The 20,862-nt window shown below is 37.4% G+C and overlaps 1 protein-coding gene across 3 annotated transcripts in view; it reads left to right on the forward strand.

The window, feature by feature from the left end:
• Positions 1 to 20,862, forward strand: part of RYR2 (ryanodine receptor 2) — a 790,171-nt gene that overhangs the window by 539,277 nt on the left and 230,032 nt on the right. For all 3 annotated transcript variants that reach the window (XM_063708024.1, XM_063708025.1, XM_063708026.1), the window contains exons 28-34: positions 7,622 to 7,830; positions 8,468 to 8,820; positions 9,489 to 9,603; positions 11,230 to 11,390; positions 11,854 to 11,883; positions 13,244 to 13,403; positions 19,808 to 19,894. In XM_063708024.1, the coding sequence (XP_063564094.1) occupies positions 7,622 to 7,830; positions 8,468 to 8,820; positions 9,489 to 9,603; positions 11,230 to 11,390; positions 11,854 to 11,883; positions 13,244 to 13,403; positions 19,808 to 19,894 (1,115 nt within the window). The remainder of the gene's footprint in view (positions 1 to 7,621; positions 7,831 to 8,467; positions 8,821 to 9,488; positions 9,604 to 11,229; positions 11,391 to 11,853; positions 11,884 to 13,243; positions 13,404 to 19,807; positions 19,895 to 20,862) is intronic.

Consider the following 20,862-nt stretch of genomic DNA (forward strand, 5'->3'; position numbering starts at 1 on the left):
GTGCAGTGGCATGAGCTCAGCTCACTGCAACCTTCACCTCCTGGGTTCAAGCGATTCTCCTGCTTCAGCTTCCTGAGTAGCTGGGATTACAGGCACCCGCCACCACACCCAGATAATTTTTTTTTTTTTGTATTTTTAGTAGAGACGGAGTTTCACCACAATGGCCAGGCTGGCCTCAAACTCCTAACCTCAGATGATCTGCCCACCTCGGCCTCCCAAAATGTTGGGATTGCAGGAGTGAGCCATTGTGCCTGGCTAGCATTCTTTAAAAAAAAAAATCAACTTTTATTTTAGATTCAGAAGATATATGTTCAGGTTTGTTGCCTGGGTATATAGCGTTATGCTGAGGTTTGTAGTACAATTGATACTTTCACCCAAATACTGAATATAGCACCCAATAATTTTGCAGCCCTTGTCCCCCCACCACAGTTGTCCTCAGTTCTGTTTTTGCCATCCATCTTTATGTCCATGAGTACCCAGTGTTCAGCTCTCACTTGTAAGTGAGAATACACAGTGTTTGGCTTTCTGTTCCTGGGTGCTAAGATATGGCCTCTGGCTGCATCCATGTAGCTGCAGAGGACATGATTTCATTTTTTATAGCTGCATAATATTTCATGATGTATGTGTACCACATTTTCTTTATCCAGTTCACTGTTGATGGGCACTGAGGTTGATTCCATGTTTTTACTATTCTGAATTGTGCTGGGATGAAACCTATGAGTGCGTGTTTCTGTTTTTGGTAGGATGATCTATTTTCTTTTGGATATATATATATATACCCAGTAATGGGATTGCTAGGTTGAATGGTAGTTCTGTTTTAAGTTCTTTGAGAAATCTCCAAACTGCTTTCCATAGTGGCTCAACTTATTTACATTCCCACCAACAGCGTATAAGCATTCTCTTTTCTCCACAGCCTTGTCAGCATCTGTTCTTTTTTGACTTTTTAATAATAGCCATTCTGACTGTGTGAGATGGTAGCTCTTTGTGGTTTTGATTTGCATTTCTCTGATGATTAGCAATGGGAACATTTTTTCATGTTTGTTGGCTGCTTGTATGTCTTCTTTTGAAAAGTATCTGTTCATGTTTTTTTGCCCATTTTTTAAATGGGGGTGATTTGTTTTTTACTTGTTGGGTTATTTAAGTCCCTTATAGATTCTGGATATTAGGACCTTTGTCAGAAACATAGTTTGCAAATACTTTCTCCCATTTTGTAGATTGTCCTTCTCAGCATTCTTGATTCAAATTCTAGCATCCATTTAACTACCTATAGAAACTTAGACAAATGTTTTAACATCTTAGTTGTTTCCTCATCTGAAAAAATGGGATTAATATTAAATAATATAGGCAAAAGTGCTTATGTATTATATGGCACATAGTAGGCCACAAGCAGCTAGCTGTTACCTTTTCTTCTGATCAAAAAATGTGAATTTACATCTTCGTATAATATTGGTCGTTTTTATCTGCTTTTTGGCCATTTGGTTTGGGTTATATATTTAATACATGGATTCTTAACTGTATTTCAGAAATGTTAAAATTTGAAATAATTTATTCTTAGGAAAAGCTGGTACGCTTGTGATCTGCTTTATCTTCCTTTTATTGTAGCCCCAAACAGAGATTTCAAGCCTGTATTTTGCCCCTACATCTTTGGGACTGCTAGCTCCTTGGCTGGATTTGCATGCTCACCACCCTCCCCTCTGCTCTGGAGCAGGGAGGCTCATCAGCACAGAAAGTTAAAATTTGCTGAAGCCATCTGTCTTTTGTTGGAGGAAGCAGCTTAGCCATAAGTTGTAGCTACTGTTTTAACAGATTTGCAAATAGTTAGGGTGGGTCTGGCTCAGACCCAAGTAACTGATTGGGCTCATATGCACTAATTTAAGATCCACTGCCAGAATGAAAACTTCCCTTATATATCATCAGGCTCTGTTATTTGCAGGGTGTCAATTAAGGTAACTGGATAGAAGATCAAGAACACAAAGGACAGGAAGGTGGGACCCATATTTTACATGTGCTGGGGGAGAGGCATGATTTTGTGGAAATCTGTTTTATTGTGTTGAAATACTTGTGTGTGTTCTGCCTACTTCATGCTAATAAAGAATTGAACCCCAGTTATGTTTAGCTATGGAGTGATGGTTAAGAGTGATGTCATTTATCAATCTGTTTTGTTCAATTTATGCCAAACATTCCATCTTAATATCATTTATCATTTTCTGACACTGTATGATGTAGACAGTGGCATACAATGGTAACTAGTTTTTTATTTACCTGTTACCTGTCTTTTGTATTCAAAGTTGTGCTCCAGAAAGTCAGGGGTTATTTTTGATTTTGTTCACAGCTATATTGCCAGTGTGTAGAACAGTTCCTGGCACATGGTAGGTGTTCATTAAATATTTGCTGAATGGAGACACCTGATACTCTCTGAAGACAATGTAGAACAGTAACTTAGAAAAGGGATTGGCAAACTAAGGCCCAAATCCAGCTCACCACCTGTTTTTGTTTTTTTTTTTGAGACAGGGTCTCACCTCGCTCTGTCACCTGGTCTAGAGTAGTGTGGAGTGATCATAGTTCATTGAGGTCTTCAACTCCTGGGCTCACGTGATCCTCCCATCTCAGCTTCCCAAGTAGTTGGGACCACAGGCACATGCCACCATGCCCAGCTAATTTTTAATTTTTTAAAATAGCTCTTTGAAAAACAAAGCTAACTCCTAAGCAGTGTGCCCAGAGTTAACCTAATTTGTTAATTTTTTTTTTTTTTCTTGTAGAATCAGGGTCCCGCCATGTTGCCCATGCTGGTCTCAAATTCCTGGGCTCAAGCGAGCCTCCTGCCTCAGCCTCTCAGATACAGATACAGGCATGAACCACTGCCTTGGCCCTGCTGTTTTAAGTAAACTTTTATTGGAACATCACCACGCTTGTTTGTTTACATACTGTCTATGGCTGCTTTTGCACTATAGCTCAGAGTTGAGTCATTGCAACAGAGGCCATATGATCCATGAAACCTAAAATGTCTTCTCTGTAGTCATTTATAGAGTTTGCTGAGCCCCAGGATAAAGCATGGGCATTGGGATCCACCAGACTTGGATTTATTTTCTGGTCACTTAGTAGCTGTGAGGGCAAGTGATTTAAACTAAGATTTTGGTTTCCTCATGTGGAAAATGGTAATAACGATTCCTATCTCATTGGATGGTTGTAAGGGTTCACCAAGATGAAACATCAGGAAACGTTAACTACTAATATGGAGCCATGGGTGCTGGGAATTTCATTTATTGGCGACCTCTTCATTACGCAGGATACTTTGTCATGTACTGAACAAAGGGAGGTGACGGAGGCCTGGCCCTTTCTCTGTGTGGCAGCTGAACAGTACCTGTAGTTTTTCTCCACTCCGTCTTCTTTGATCCCATTGCCACATAGTTGTCCTTGCTGTATATAGGCTAATTTTTAAAAGTAAATGTAGTTTCTAGAAATATTGGTTGTTTTGTTATAATAGATTATTAAAACCATAATTTCAGAAGTAAGAATATGATTTGATTTTTCCTGTTAAGTTCTGCTTCACTTAAAATGAGAAAAAAATATGCTAGTTTCTACCTGTGGAGGTACTTGCATAAATACATTCCTTTAAAGGGGACCAAAACAGTAAAGCAATAAATAGAAATACCATCTACTGGTATAATTGCTATAAACTAATGAAAAAATGGCGTGTATTTAATTATTTATTTTAAAAGTTATATATTGCTTTTGAATATTTGGAAAATACACAGGAATATAATGAAAGTGATTAAAAATTACAAACATTCCCACTACACAGAGAAAAAATTGACTTTTAATACATCTCTCCTACTTAAAGAACTGAGATGATATTGTAAAAATAATTTTCCATCACCTCCTTTTTAACTTAATATTACATGTTTGTCCAAAGGCATAGAAACATTTTAAACATACTTTTTTGGTTCTTTTAAAATCAACTTTTGATTTTGAGGAATATCTGCCCTGCAGAAAAGTGCAAAAAAATGCTTTGGTAACACCTGTATATTCTTCAATCGTCAATTATTTTTATTTGCCATATTAATTTTATCTCTCTCTACAGTTTATTTTGTTGAGCCCTAAAGATGACTTTTAATGGCTGCACATATTTAATCATGTGTATGTATCATAGTTAATCATTCTCGGGAATAGATTATTTCTCTTTTTACCTTTTTTTTCCATTTAAAATTCAGTTCACTGAGCATTCGTGCTAAGCATTATACATACAAGATCTAACTTTAAAACTATAACCCTAAGGGGCAGGTGTTACAGAAGATAGGATTAAAGCTTAGAGAATTTAAGTAACTTACCAAAGGTCAAATAGCTAACAAGTGGAGGGGCTAAGACATGAATCCTGGTTTACTGGACTTAGAACTCTGTGTTTTTAATCACTTCATAGTAATATCTGTCTGCCATCTTCTTAGATGTTAACTCTTCTACAAAGCCTTCCTGACTCCCATCTCTCCATACTTCCTTTGCTCCTAGAACCCTGACTGCTTAGATGGATGGTACGCTATTTCAGTATAACAACTTTTTTTTTTTCTTTTTTTGAGACAGAGTCTTGCTCTGTCGCCCAGGCTGGTGTGTGGTGGCGCAATCTAGGCTCCCTGCAACGTCCACCTCCCAGGTTCAAGCGATTCTCCTGCCTCAGCCTCCCAAGTAACTGGGACTACAGGCGCCCACCACTAAGCCCGGCTAATTTTTATATTTTTAGTAAAGAAGGGTTTCACCATATTGGCCAGGCTGGTCTTGAACTTCTGGCCTCAAGTGATCCATCTGCCTCAGCCTCCCAAAGTGCTGGGATTACAGGTGTCACCGCACCCAGCCAGTATAACTTCTTTACTTTTCTTTGTATGTTATTAGACCACGAGCACGTTTTGCCCTGGATCTGTGTTAGTCATCTTTTACTCCTACTTTCTGACACATGGTAGTTTCTTAGTGAGTAATTATCGAATAAGTAAATGAATGGTTGAAAGCTTCTTAACACATATTACCAAATTGCTCTACATAAATCTTGTACTAGTTTAAGTTGATTTGGAGGATTTCTGTTACTGAATTCACCACCTACCAACATTGAGTGTTAGGACTCAAACAGTATGTTGTTTGGGCCATTTTATGTCCACACCACTCTTACAAATTTCTTTATGGGAAAGAAATGTTTGTCCCATTTTATTAAATAAAATTTTGAAAATGAAAGCTTGTTTTTTAATAAAATATATATACATTGAAGAGAATTTGTTAAATTGGGAGCCATAGAGAACAAAATTACCAAAAATTCCACTATTCTGAAGCTTTTAAATAAAAACCCTGCTGGTGTTTTCCTATTTAAAAATAAACCATATGTTATCTTTCTTTCTTTAAATAATAATTACTTGGAGGATATTAGTGGGCCTTTGAAAACCAAAATTTCAAAGGCTGAATAATGTTCATCTCATGAAAAAAAAGTATATTTATTATCAAAACAGTATTCTAGAATTGTAAACATAGCTATGGGGAACAGTTTAGGACATAAATATTTGTGCATATTACTAGACACTGAATATTTTAGATGAAAGTATTTCAAATATGCAGAAAAGTTTAGGTATTAGTGAAACAAATACCCAAAGGTCAACTATACAGATATTTACGGCTATCCAATAACTTTCCATGTAGGCTAAGAACTCCTTCTACAAATAAAGTGGTCAGAAAGAAATAGATGTTTACCATTTGAGGAAATGTTTCTATCTTGGTATCTCCTAGTTTATGTTAAATGGGTGCTAGATTTACTAATTTCTGCTAATGCAGTTCAAGCTGTCTGAGATCTATTGTATTTACACAATACAATAGATTTTTTATTTGATTTGATTTCTTTTTATTTGATTTCTTTGGGGACACTCATTTAAAACAACTTTTCTTGACTATAGCTTTAAGAGCTGTCACAGCTGCAGATACAGCTGCAATTTTTTTTAGTTTTAACTAGAAACTCATCATTTACCCTTCCTTGAACACAGCTGGATATGTTCTTTTTTCCTGGTTGGTGGCACTGTTATACAGCTATTCATTTGACTATATGTTGCTGCATACAAACTGGGTAAAATCATTATGAATTATTGGATGTAATTTTTATCATCTTATGCTATTTTGGGGGTTATATATTGCTTTCACTGCCACTAATTTCAGTAAGAGAAAAGTGTGTAAATCATAATGACAGAGCTAACTACAATTCTTGTCAAAATTGTTGGCTTATTCTTAGGATCCATTGCTTTTATGCTCTACAAATTAGAGGATCTAATTTGTAGTCTGCATTCCAATACTGACATTTTTAGTGTGCTGCCTACTTGAACATTCATGTAAAACATTACAGGAAGAAATGAAGGCTGGGCACAGTGGCCCACACCTGTAATCCCAGCACTTCGGGAGGCCAAGGCAGGCAGATCACCTGAGGTCAGGAGTTTGAGACCAGCCTGGCCAACATGGTGAAACCCTATCTCTACTAAAAATACAAAAATTAGCCGGATGCAGTGGCATGCACCTGTAGTCTCAGCTACTCGGGAGGCTATGGCTGGAGAATCACTTGAACTTGGGAGGCAGAGGTTGCAGTGAGCCAAGATCACAGCATTGTACTCCAGCCTGGGTGACAGAATGAGACTCTGTCTCAAAAAAAAAAAAAAAAGTACATAAACACCCATCCCTGAAGAATATCATCTCATCCCCTTGTGAAAAAAAAAAAAATCTCATCTCCTTTCCAAAAAATACCATCTCATTGTCTTGCCAATCAATTCCAAAGAGCTCAAAAAAACAATTAACAAAGTTAGTATAGTTCCCCTTTTGTTCAAAAGAGGAAAGATTTGCTAACTCTGACACACATGGGAAGAGCTTATTAAATATTTTATTGGTTTTTGCTCTATTGTTCATTGCTATTGCATATAAATATAAGATTATATATATAATTTGTGCATTATAAATATACCTCATTCATGCATAAATACATGCTTCATACATTAAACATGTATTTTTCCCCCATGCTTAGATCCAGTTTATTCCAGAAAAAAAAGGCAAAATTTTCTTCAAAGATCAAAAGCAACTATCAGTAGATGGAAAACTTTTAAATTTTTGCCTCCAATTCTTTTTTTTCTTGAGCTATGTATGAGGAAATCTATAGCTCAGACTGTGTCTGGTGTTAGTACGTATCAAGCTCTTTAGCCAGAAGGAGGAGCAAGGCAAATGAACCACATCCCTTGGCACTTAGTTCTTTCTTACTTTCCCTATATGAGAGAGTACATGCACTCCTGAGCAAGGAGACTGCAGGGCGGGGATCTCTAGAGTCCCCGGAGGACCAGGTGCTGCATAGCATTTACTTCATCTTACAGAGTTAAGTCTGAGATGACAGAAGGGATTTATCTAGGGCCCACAGCTAGTAAATTATAATGTCAAGATCAAATCCTGGTTTTCTCACCCTTATGGGTAATATTTAATGTCATTGTTCCCTTTATTACACTACTTTTTTCACCCTAGGGTGACAGCTCTCACAAAGTTCAGTCCTGGAACGATATGTTTGATAATTCTATACTAACAGGATCATATACTAATGGTACTAAAACTTTTGCTTTTTTTTTCTTCCCAGGATTCATACCTGTGTGTAGCCTTGGAGTGGCTCAAGTGGGTAGGATGAACTTTGGAAAGGATGTCAGCACCTTGAAATATTTCACCATCTGTGGCTTACAAGAGGGCTATGAACCATTTGCCGTTAATACAAACAGGGATATTACCATGTGGCTGAGCAAGAGGCTTCCTCAGTTTCTTCAAGTTCCATCAAACCATGAACATATAGAGGTTTGCTTTTTCTTTAAAAATCAGGCCATTTCTAAAAAGCAGGAAAAGAATATCTTTATACACAGGAACTTCTGCTTAGACAATTATTGTGACTTACTTAAAATGATGACCTTGATGTGTTATATAGTAGTGGAATCTAAGCAAAGATGGTACTTTATACCAGCTAGCAGTGGATGGGAAACTTTTAAATTTTTGCTTTCAATTCTTTTTTTTTTTTCTTGAGCTATGTGTGAAGAAGTCTATAGCTCAGACTGTGTCTGGGGTTTGTGCACATCAAGCTCTTTAGCTAGAAGAAAGATCAAGGCAAAGGGAACCACATCCATTCTCATATTAGATACGTTACAAGTAGCTTGTTAGAATGATGAAAAATACTTTCCTTTTTATGTATGGGCAATGTCAGGCTGAATCTGAATATATAGAATTATAAGATAAATTTCCGAAACCGTCTTTAGAAACAGAAGCAGAACTCTATGACTATATCCATAGCACAGTAATCTGTTTAATCATCTCTTACAAAATGATGCCATGTGTGGACCGCATTTGGGATTCTGAAAACGTGATGTGCCTTAGTCATCTTTAGAATCAGGAAATTGACAATGGTGATTGGAATGTGAACTATCGCTTCTTCGTTTGCTAGGTGACCAGAATAGACGGCACCATAGACAGTTCCCCATGTTTAAAGGTCACTCAGAAGTCTTTTGGTTCTCAGAACAGCAACACTGATATCATGTTTTATCGCCTGAGCATGCCGATCGAGTGCGCGGAGGTCTTCTCCAAGACGGTGGCTGGAGGGCTCCCTGGGGCTGGCCTTTTTGGGCCCAAGAATGACTTGGAAGATTATGATGCTGATTCTGACTTTGAGGTTCTGATGAAGACAGCTCATGGCCATCTAGTGCCCGATCGTGTTGACAAAGACAAAGAAGCTACTAAACCAGAGTTTAACAACCACAAAGATTATGCCCAGGAAAAGCCCTCTCGTCTGAAACAAAGGTTACTAATTTATACGCTGTGATTTTAAATTTGTAGTTATGTGAGGAGGGTTACAGTCCAGAGTAAAGGGTCTCCTAGTGTAAATTTTTTCCTCCTTCTCCTCCTCCTTCCCCTCCTCCTCTTCCCCCTTCTCCTCCTCCCCCTTCTCCTCCTCCTTCTCCTCCTCCTCTTTGTGCAAAGGATGCTGTAGGGAAAAATTAAGCAACCTGTTAGTCATCTAATTTGTTAGCGTAGATGCAATCTATCTCAAGAGTTACTTTTTAAGATGTCTGTGTTTACATTCTTGCCTGAAACTTGCAGAGCATTTTCTCCAAATAGTATTTTTTATGATAAAGGCGGCAAGTTATTTTAACATCCTTTCTTATACTAAATCAGAGTTTCTCAGTCTCAGCACTATTGACACTTTAGGCCAGACAATTCTTTGTTGAGGACACACCTTGGACACTGAAGGATGCTGAGCAGCATCCTGACCTCCACCCACTAGATGCCAGTAGCACTCCATCCCCCAAACTGTGAGAACCAAAAACATGTATCTTCAGATATTCCCAGATGTCCCCCAGGGAGCAAAATCGCCCAGGTTTAAGGCAACTCAATTGATTATATGCTCATATTTGAAGTAGACAGAACATTTTAATGTTGCTTATTGTTAGTCCTCTAAAATATTTCAGATTTTTGCTTAGAAGAACAAAGCCAGATTACAGCACAAGCCATTCTGCAAGACTCACCGAAGATGTCCTTGCTGATGATCGGGATGACTATGATTTCTTGATGCAAACGTCCACGGTATGAGGTTGCAGCTTTTGTCGTTTATTTCTATTTGTCACTCATTATGCTTTACATCTCCAGTAACACATACCGATTCATCATACTTAGTAACATTATTTTTAAAATGTCTGTTTCTATTTTTGGATATATTTTGGGGACTGAAAGTTTGAAAAAGTTTATGTATTATGATGGATATTATGCAATACAAGAGCTATTTTAGAAAAAATATTTGTAATGGCATGCATAATCTTAATTTTGCTCTGTTTCTTGACAAAATTTTAAATTGCCCTTGAATTTTTCAACTACATTTGATTTTCTTCATCTTACTGAATTGTCTGAAGATCAATCATCATAATTTGTGAGAGGTCAAGCTTTGCTCCCTTGCATTTTAAATTCTCAAAGCTACTTCTCCTAAAATGCTACATTGAAAAAGTATTTAGTTGTGTTCATTGTAGAGTGATCCCATATTTGAGTTTGATGTTCACATGTTCTGAACTATTTCAAAATGAGTTTAGGCTGGGTGCGGTGGCTTAAACCTGTAATCCCAGTACTTTGGGAGTTCAAGGTGGATGGATCACCTGAGGCCAAGAGTTCGAGACCAGCCTGGCCAACATGGTGAAACCCTGTCTCTATTAAAAATATAAACATTAGTGGAGTGTGGTGGTGGGCACCTGTAATCCCAGCTACTAGGGAGGCTGAGGCAGGAGAATTGCTTGAACCCAGGAGACAGAGGTTGCAGTGAGCCGACATGGTGTCACTGCACTCCAGCCTGGGTGACAGAGTGAGACTCCATCTCAAAAAAAAAAAAAAAAGGTGAGCTTAAAGTTCAAAATGTTGTGTGTCAGAGAAAGGAAAGGCCAAGAATATGCAAAAAGGTGGGTGACAAGTATAAAAACCCAAACATTGGCCAGGTGCAGTGACTCGTGCCTGTAATCCCAGAACTTTGGGAGGCCGAGGCAGGTGGATCACCTGAGGTCAGGAGTTCGAGAACAGCCTGGCTAACATGGTGAAACCCTGTCTTTACTAAAAATATAAAAATTAACTGGGTGTCGTTGTGCACACCTGTAGTCCCAGCTACTCGGGAGGCTGAGGCAAGAGAATCTCTTGAACCTGGGAGGCAGAGGCTTCAGTGAGCTGAGATCACACCACTACACCCCAGCCTGGGTGACAGAGTGAGAGTCTATCTCAAAAAAAAAAAAAAAAAAAGTGAACATAGATTTGCATACATGTATAAGCTTGAAGAATTTGAAGCTTCCCTATGCTTAATGGATTCGTGATTTTATTACATACATATACTGTATATGTGCACATATATATGTATGTGTGTATATTACACACATCTAGTACACACACATATGCTGACCAGCATAAAAAGACTTAAATCATTTAGCATGTTTGCTCAGATCACATCTTTTCTCTCTTTCCTGTTATTTCTTATTTAATTCAGGATCTCTGGTAAAAGACGTTTCTTAGTTTGTAGTGTTAGTCCTTTGTGCCTACAATATTTTCATTCACCCAAACGGTTTTAAACCAAGAAGTGAATTCTTAAGTCATTCACAGACTTAGACACAGTTAGGATTGCAAATCCAAGTTTTGTTTTGTTTAGTTTTACTTTGCCAATATTTGGTTCTGCTATCTTCACAGTACTATTACTCGGTGAGAATCTTTCCTGGACAAGAACCTGCTAATGTCTGGGTGGGCTGGATTACATCAGATTTCCATCAGTATGACACAGGCTTTGACTTGGACAGAGTTCGCACAGTAACAGTTACTCTAGGAGATGAAAAAGGAAAAGTGCATGAAAGGTTGGTTTCCCTCAATTTTTTGCAAGAATGACATGTGAAAAAAATATTGGTGAACCTAGCTATTCCTTTTCCTTGTATTTTGTGACCAAGATATTTCTATTTATAGGAACAATATAATCAAGCCATTAATGTCAATGTCGTTTTTGTTATTCATACAAACCAGTTAAGGAATCTAAATGTGTTAAATGTGCAAACATTGTACAGTAAGAGCAGTGCAGCCTTTTGGGGTAATGATCATATATTCCTTCAGGTAACATGACTAACAGCTTGGGTTACCAATACTTAGCCTTTGTTTTAGGGATGAGAGATGGGTGAATGTGCGGCTTTTAACCAATGACTTGATGTAGATTTCGGGAACTGGCTATGTGGTGGGGAGAAAACTGTGAAGACAGTGTGGGCTGGTAGTTTAGACCAGGTGGACGCATTTGAACTCGGACTGAGGAGAAGTGGGTTCTTTCCTCAGCTTTGCCATTGACTCGCTGTGTGGCTTTGGGTAAGTCAGTTACACTTTCTGTGCCATCTTTTTTTCATTTGTAAAACAAACCAAACTCAAACCAAACCTTCAAAAAAGTGAAGAAGGCTATCTTCCTTGCAGAATAAGACAAGAGAAGATCTGACCATTGGCTTCTACCTTTTGTGCCCATGCATCCTCTCTGATCTGCTGTGACAGGTCTCCGAAAGAGTCCTTTATAACGTTGCTTTTCTTCTATACTTGCACCATCATTTTTTGGGAAACTCACTTTCCTGCCCTCGGGTTGTAACATATGAAGCATAATGGACTTAGCATTTGCAATGGGAGCCCAGCAAAAATCTCTAATGAAGAGCTCTTTACATAAGTTTGGGACAAAAAAACCACGTCTCCAGGAATATTTTTTGGGGGCCACGCTTAATTTTCAGGGATGGCAACAATATAAGTAAAGAACTCAATATAGGGATGGGATAACTGAAAGATGATTTTGTTGGAGGAAATGGAAGATAGGGAAGGGTCATTGGATTTTACGTAGATAGTGTGAAGAAATGCAGCCTACATTTGATTACTCAAAAACTGATTTATCCCAGCCTTTTTGTTCTTTCCCTTCTGCTTGCCTGGCTTTAGCCTTTTTTGCTGGTTTTGTTGATATGTTTACTGTACAGTGGCAAAGAAAGAGAATGCTGATAAGGCTCAAATTACTTAACTTTGTTACCATCTCTAGTAAAAGCTTTAGGGAAGGTGAAAATCAGGTGGCATTTGTGGTTAACATCACTGGGTTTTTTTTGTTTTTTGTTTTTTGTTTTTTGTTTTTTTTTGCATATTCTAGTTAAGTCTGTCTCTCAGATCACTGGGAATTGTCCAGAAAGGGGCAAAATTTTAGCCAAATTTTAAGTATATCAAATCACTGAAGGCTTATGTAGAATTTGCCTAAGGACTTTGATAGTGTCTGGAAATAAATGCTTCTCATTTCAGAACAAGTGGTAAAACAAAACAAAACAAAAAAAAGCTAAAAAAAAATCCATGAGATGAAAATTACAAATTTGGATGATTTTTAAATATTAAACTTTTTTGAACCCAGAAAAAGGTCTAGTTTGGTTTGAGTTTTTGGAGAGAAGGTGCAGGTCAGTTCTTACTTGGTTCCAACTTGTTGACCTGTCTTCATTAGGTGTGAAATGTAGAGACGTATAAGACCTGATTCAGAACGTCCACTGCAGTCAATGGAGTTTTGCTCAGAATCACAGAATCGGGCCCATTGTGCACCTCTCCCATTACAGCATGAGCTTGTTGCTTGCGCAGCATAATTTAGTTAGTTTGCAAGATATACCTGCTTTCTCTTTTATCTGTGGTTGTACAAAGATAAAAATGTTCTTTTGAAATTCAGCATCAAACGCAGCAACTGCTATATGGTATGTGCGGGTGAGAGCATGAGCCCCGGGCAAGGACGCAACAATAATGGACTGGAGATTGGCTGTGTGGTGGATGCTGCCAGCGGGCTGCTCACATTCATTGCCAATGGCAAGGAACTGAGCACATACTATCAGGTACGTGGTCAGTGATGATATCAGGCTTCTAGGGAGGAAGACTTCTTTCCCCCATTAAAGGAAAACACAGTTTGTAAGATCAAAAAGTAAAATAGACACATGTACATGTGCCCCTGGTCTGAAAACCAGCCGAGCAGACCTGCCCCTAGCAAGCCCTCCCCATAGCTGTCCCAGCCACTGCACTCCTGTGACTTGAGAAACATCTTGGTGGTCTCACCCCAACAAAGCTGCACAATCACCACCACAAATGCCTGTAGCCAGACCACTGAGGCACTTGCAGATGCTGCTGACATAAATTACAGCTGAAGAATCTGCACAGATACTACACTACCGCATCCACCCAGAACCAAAACCAGCGTATCCTACCCAAGCGGTACCCTAGAACCCATCTACAGGAAAAGCTATTTCCTACAAAAGCTACTTCATAAAGTTGGAAGAAGCTGCTGTTTTACCAGATGAACAGATATCAAAGGAACACAAGAAACACGCGAATGGAAGGAAACATAACTCCTCCAAAGGAACACAATAATTCTCTAGTAACAGATCCCCCTCCCCAAAATAAATTTATAAAATGCCTGAAAAGAAATTCAAAATAATGATCTTAAGGGGACTCAGTGAGATACAATAAAAGGCAGATACTTCAACAAGATCAGGAAACCAATTCATGATCTGAATGAGACATTCAACGAAGAAATACATATAGTAGAAAAGAACTAAACAGAAATCTTGTAACTCAAGAATTCAATAAATGAAATAAAATATACAACTGAGGGTTTCAACAACAGACTAGATCAAGCATAAGAAAGACTTTATGAACTTGAAGACAGGTCTTTTGAAATAACCCATCCAGAGGGAGAAAAAGAAATAAAAATAAGAAAGAAGGAAAAAAGCCTATAGAACTTATGGGATGCCACTGAGCAATGGAGAAAGGCACAGAAAACGTTTAACAAAATAATGACTAATAACTTTCCACATCTTTGGAAAGATATGGACATCCAGATCCAGGAAGCTCAAAGGATCTCAAGAGAATCAACCCAGAAAAGTCCTTTCCAAGGCGCATTATAATCAAACTGTCAAATATCAAAGAAAAAGAATCCTAAGAGTAATGAGAGAATAGCACCAAGTCATATATACTTGGATTTCCATTTGACTATCAGCAAGTTTCTCAGCAGAAACCTTGAAGGCTAGGGAAATGAGATATATTTAATGTGCTGAAAGAACAACTGTCAGCCAAGAATACTATGTCTAGCAAAGCTATCCTTCAGAAATGAAGGAAAAATAGAATACTCCACAGATAAGCAAAAGCAGAATGAATTCACCACCTCTGAACCTGCCTTAGAAGAAATGCCTAAGGCAGTGCTAAAGCTGGAAGCAAAAGGATGGTAATTACTATCATGAAAACATGTAAAAGTATAAAACCCATTTGTAGAAGTAAATTTTAAATCAAACTCAGAATACTGCAGTACTGAAATTGTGCTATGCCAAATCTTTCAAACCTCTAGTACTCTAGTATGAAGGTTAAAAGTCAAAATTGTCAAAAGTAACTACAGCTACAAGTAGTTGTTAAGGAACATACAATATAGAGAGATGTAAATTAAGGCATCAGAAATATAAATTGTGAGGGGAGGGTAAAAGTCCAGAGTATTTTTTTTTTTTTTGAGACAGAGTCTTGCTGTGTTGCCAGGCAATGGTGGGATCTTGGCTCACTGCAACCTCTGCCTTCTGGGTTCAAGCAATTCTCATGCCTCAGCCTCCTGAGTAGCTGGGATTATAGGCATGCACCACCACACCCAGGTAATTTTTGTATTTTTAATAGAGATGGGGTTTCACGATGTTGGCCAGGATGGCCTTGATCTCCTGACATTGTGATCCACCCACCTCGGCCTCCCAAAGTGCTGGGATTACAGACATGAGCCACCATGCCTGGCCAGTCCAGAGTATTTTTATGCAACCAAATGTATCAGCTTAAGATGGTCTATTATAACTACAATATTGTTTATCTTAGTTTCATAGTAACCACAAAGAAAAAATTGCAGCAGTCACACTAATGAGAAAGGGAAAGGTATCAAAGCTTAGCACCACAAAAAGGTATCAAACCACAAAGGTAAGCAAGAGAGCAAGAAAGAAATGAAGGATCTAGAAAACAACGAACAAAATATTAGGAATAATTCCTTACCTATCAATAATAACCTGGAATGTAAATGAATTAAATTGCTCAATTAAAATATATAGAGTGGCTGCATGGATAAAAAGCAAGACTCAACTATATGCTGCCCACTAGAGAGTCACTTCACCTGTAAGGACAGACATAGCCTGAAAGTGAAGGGATGGAAAAAGATTTTCAATGCAAATGGAAACTGAGAGTGAGCAGAAGTAGCCACGCTTAGATAAAATAGCCTTAATTCAAAAAATGTAAAAAAGAGTCAAAGAAGGCCATTAGTAGAAAAGGATCAGTTAAGAAGATATAACAATTGTGAATTTATATGCATTCAACACTGGAGCATCCAAATATATGAAGTATGTTTTATCTAAAGGGAGAGATAAGCTTCAATGCAACAATAGTAGGGAAGTTCAAAACCCCACTTTCAGCAACAGCAGATAATCCAGACAGAAATTCAGCAAGGAAACAGCAGGTTTAAACTGCACTCTAGACCAAAGGGACATACTAGACATTTACAGAACATTCTGTGCAACAGATGTATAGCTGAAGAATACACATTATTCTCAACTGCTCATGGGGCATTCTCCAGGACAGATCATATGTTAGGCCACAAAATAAATCTTTAAAAATTTAAGATGATATCGTATATATTTTCTGATCACACTAGTATAAAACTAGAAATCAATACTGAGAGGAACTGAGGAAACTTTACAAATACATAGACATTAAACAACATGCCCCTGAATAACCAGTGGGTAAATGAAGACATTAAAAAAGAAATTAAAAATTTTCTTGAGACAAACAAAAATGGAAACACAACATACCAAAAGCTATGGGATACAGCAGAGGCAGTTCTAAGAGGGAAGTTTACAGTATTAAATGCCTACATTTAAAAAGTGAAAAATAAACCACCTAATATTGCACCTCCAAAACCCACAAATACAAGAACAAACTAAACCACAAATACAAGAACAAACTAAACCCCAAATTAATAGAAGTAAATAAATAATAAAAATTGGAACAATAACAAAACAGAGACTAAACAATACAAAAGATCAATGATATGAAGAGTTGGTTTTTTGAAAAGACAAAATCAATAAACCTTTAGCTAGACAAAGAAAGAAAGAGATGACTCAAATAAATAAAATCCACATTGAAAAGAAGACATTACAACCTACACCACAGAAATACAAAGGATAATGAGAAAATATTATGAAAAATCGTATGCCAACAAATTGGATAACCTAGAAGAAATGGATAAATTCCTAGATGTATACAACCTACCAAGACTGACTTATGAAGAAATAGAAAATCTGAGCAGATTAATAGTGAGTGAGGAAATTGTATCAATAATGAAAAGTCTCCATCAAAGAAAAGCCCAGGACTAAATGGGGGAAAAGTTGAAAGCTTTTTTTTCTGAGGTCTGGAACAAGACAAAGATGCCCACTTTCACCACTTCTGTTCAACATAATACTAGGAGTGCTAGCCAGAGAATTTGGCAAGAAAAAGAAATAAAAGGCATCCAAATTGGAAAAGAAGTCATCAAATTGTCTCAGTTTGTAGATGACATGATCTTATATATAAAAATACCTTTAAAAGTTTACTAAAAAACTGTTAAAACTAATACATTCAGTAAATTTGCAGGATACAAAATCAGCATACAAAAATCAGTATTTCTTTGCACTAGTAGTGAATGCTCTGAGAAAAAAAATCAAGATACAATCTCAGTTACAATAGCTTTAAAAATCAGTTATCGGCTGGGCGCAGTGACTCATGCCTGTAATCCCAGCACTTTGGGAGGCCGAGGCAGGTGGATCATCTGAGGTCAGGAGTTCTAGACCAGCCTGGCCAAAATGGTGAAACCTCGTCTCTACTAAAAATACAAAAAAATTAGCCGGGCATGGTGGCAGGCACCTGTAATCCCACCTACTGGGGAGGCTGAGGCAGGAGAATCACTTGAACCCAGGAGGCAGAGGTTGCAGTGAGCTGAGCTCCAGCCTGGGTGACAGAGCGAGACTCCATCTCAAAAAAAAAAAAAAAATCAGTTATCTAGGAATACATTTAACAAAGGAGGTGTAAGATCTCTACACTGCAATCTATAAAACATTGGTGAAATAAATTTAAGAGGACAGAAATAAATGGAAAGATATCTCATGCTGTTGGATTGGATGGATTGGAAGAATTAATATTATTAAAATGTCCACAGTACAAAAAGTAATCTACAGATTCAGTGAAGTCCCTATCAAAATACCAATGACATTATTATTCTATTGTAGAAATAGAAAAAATAATTCTAAATTTCTTATGAAATCACAAAAGACTCCAAGCAGCCAAAGCAATCTTGAGCAAAAAGAATAAAGCTGGAAACATCACACTAACTGAGTTTAAAATACACAAAGCCATAGTAACCAAAACACTACCTGACTTGAAACTATACTACAAAGCTATGGTAACCAAAACAGACATATAGACCAATAAAACAGAACAGAGAACCCAGAAAAAAAAACCACCTATCCATAGCCAACTAATTTTCAACAAAGGTGCCAAGAACACACATTGGGGAAAGGACAGTTTCTTCAATAAATGGTACTGGGAAAATTGAATATCCACATGCAGAAGAATGAAATTGGACCCCTATTTTTCACCATATACAAAAATCGACTCAAAGTGGATTAAAGACTTAATGTAGGACCTTAAACTATGAAACTACTGGAAGAAAACTTGGGGGAAACACTTCATGACATTGGACTGGGTAAGGATTTTTTGGACAAGACCTCAAAAGCACAGGCAACAAAAGCAAAAATAGACAAGTGGGATTATATCAAACTAAAAATCCTCTGCACAGCCAAGGAAACAATTAACAGAGTGAAAAGACAATCTACAGAATGGGACAAAATATTAGCAAACTATACATCTGATAAGGGATCAATATCCAGAATATATAAGGAACACAAACAACAATAGCAAAAACAATCTGATTTAAAAGGGGGCAAAAGACCTTAATAAACATTTCTCGAAAGAAGGCATACAAATGGCCAACAGGCATATGAAAACATGCTCAACATCACTAATCATCAGCAAAGTGCAAATCAAAACCACAATATTACCTTATTCCAGTTAAAATGGCTATTATCAAAAAGACAAAAGATAATAAGCATTGGCAAGGATGTTGAGGAAGAGGGAAACTCATACACTGTTGGTGGGAATTTAAATGAATATAGCCATTATGAAAAACAGTATGGAGTTTCCTCAACAAATTAAGAATAGTACTACCATATGATCCAGAATTCCTCGTACTGGGTATATATCCCAAGGAAACGAAATCAGTGTGTGGAAGGAATATCTGCACTCCTATAATTATCACAGCACTACTCACAATAGCCAAGACAGGGAATCAGCCTAAGTGCCCATCAATGGATTAGTAAGTGAAGAAAATGTGGTATATATACACAGTGGAATACTATTTGGTCATAAAAAAAAATGAGAACCTGTCATTCGCACCAATATGGGTGAGCATGGAGGATATTGTGTTTAGTGAAATAAGCCAGACATAGAAAGAAAAATACTGCATTGCCCACTCATATGTAGAATCGAAAAAAGTTAATGTCATGGAAGTAGTGAATAGAATAGTGGTTATCAGAGACTGGGAAGGGTAGGTGAAAGTGGGGGAGAGGGAGCAGATACCCAATGGATATAGAGTTAACATTAGAAAGGAAGAATAAGCGCTGGTGTCCTATTGGACAGTAGGGTGACTATAGTCAACCGTCAGGTATTGTATATCTCAAAATAGCTAGAAGAGAGGATTTTGTATGTTCTCACCACAAAGAAATGAAAAATGTTCAAAGTGATAGACATGCTAATTACCCTGATTTGATCATTACACAATGTATGCAGGTATCAAAACATCATGTTACACCCCATTAAATATCTACAATGTGTCAATTAAAAAACAGTAAATTAGAAATTAAAAGAAAATGGAAAAAGTTAGATTAATTATGTATGTTTACTTCTGTTAAATAATGACAATGCCATAAGCCCTTCAGAGTAAACAGAGTATGTTCCCCAAGCAGTGTTCACATAGTAATGAAATACTCTAATTCTTGAAGGAGCACATCAATCAATATGCAAGAAGGGAAAATCTCTGGGCTCCTTCTGTAAAGTATTCCTTTGTTGTTATAAAGAAAAACTTTTTCCCTTGTCTTGTTTCATTACTAACATTATTAAATTCATTTGTGTATTTCAGGTGGAACCGAGCACAAAATTATTTCCTGCGGTTTTTGCACAAGCTACAAGTCCCAATGTTTTCCAGTTTGAGTTGGGAAGAATAAAGGTAATAAAACTCATTCCTGGTATTGTATTTGTATTTTTTCTATTAGGATACAGCATTGATTTATTCTGAAATGAATTCAGTATATTAGTACTGATATGAATCAAATAAATCATTCTTTCAAGAAAAGATAGCCATGCTTGAAAATCTCTTTCAGGTCACAAGGGTAACAAAATAATTAAAAAGTGTTTCTCTTTAGTTATCATGTGTATATTATTCAATAAAAGGCCTATTCAATAAAAGGTCTATAGAAAAAAAGTGCCGAGATTACACACATTGCAGTAATCATTGAACTCATAGGTGAGCTAATGAATGGACTTAAAGATCTGAAACCATGCCACCTACAATAGTGGTATGTATGGAATACTCCAGTAACATAAATGAAAGAACAACTCAGTTGGATGGGTTGGATCAGCTAAAGCTCAAAGAAGAGGTAACATTTAGTTTGATTACTAACTGTAAAATAGGAGCTCTTGGGGTACGTTTATTAGGAGAGGTTATTCTGGGCAGAGGATGAGAAGAAGCAAAAATATGTAAGAGTGAACATGCTGAAGGTTAAGGAATTCAGTGTAACCGTAACAAAGGATGCCTTCCAGAATGTGGCTGGAGATTAAGATGGATAAAAGGTAGAGCAAGTCCAAGTTGAAAAGGTCTTGTGTGCCATGTGAAAAGGTTAGCACCTATTACATAGACGGGGGAAATCCATTGGAAATTTGAAGAAGGGGATTGAGCATAATGAAACTTGTTTTGGAAAAATATGTTGTTATTAATGTGGAGGTGGGCAAGAATGAGAATAATCAGTAGCAATGAGGTGTCAGTAATTTGATACTGTCTACATGGAAGACAGTGATTAGAGCCATGGAAGTCAGAATGAAAAATGATAAATGTGAAAATATTTTATAGAAGAAATGAATACGCGAAGGCCCGTGGTGAGTGATGACGTGATGTGATTTCTGCCCAGTGCTCTGAAT

This window comes from Gorilla gorilla, chromosome 1 (assembly GCF_029281585.2).
Source record: "Gorilla gorilla gorilla isolate KB3781 chromosome 1, NHGRI_mGorGor1-v2.1_pri, whole genome shotgun sequence".
Taxonomy (NCBI): Eukaryota; Metazoa; Chordata; class Mammalia; order Primates; family Hominidae; genus Gorilla; species Gorilla gorilla.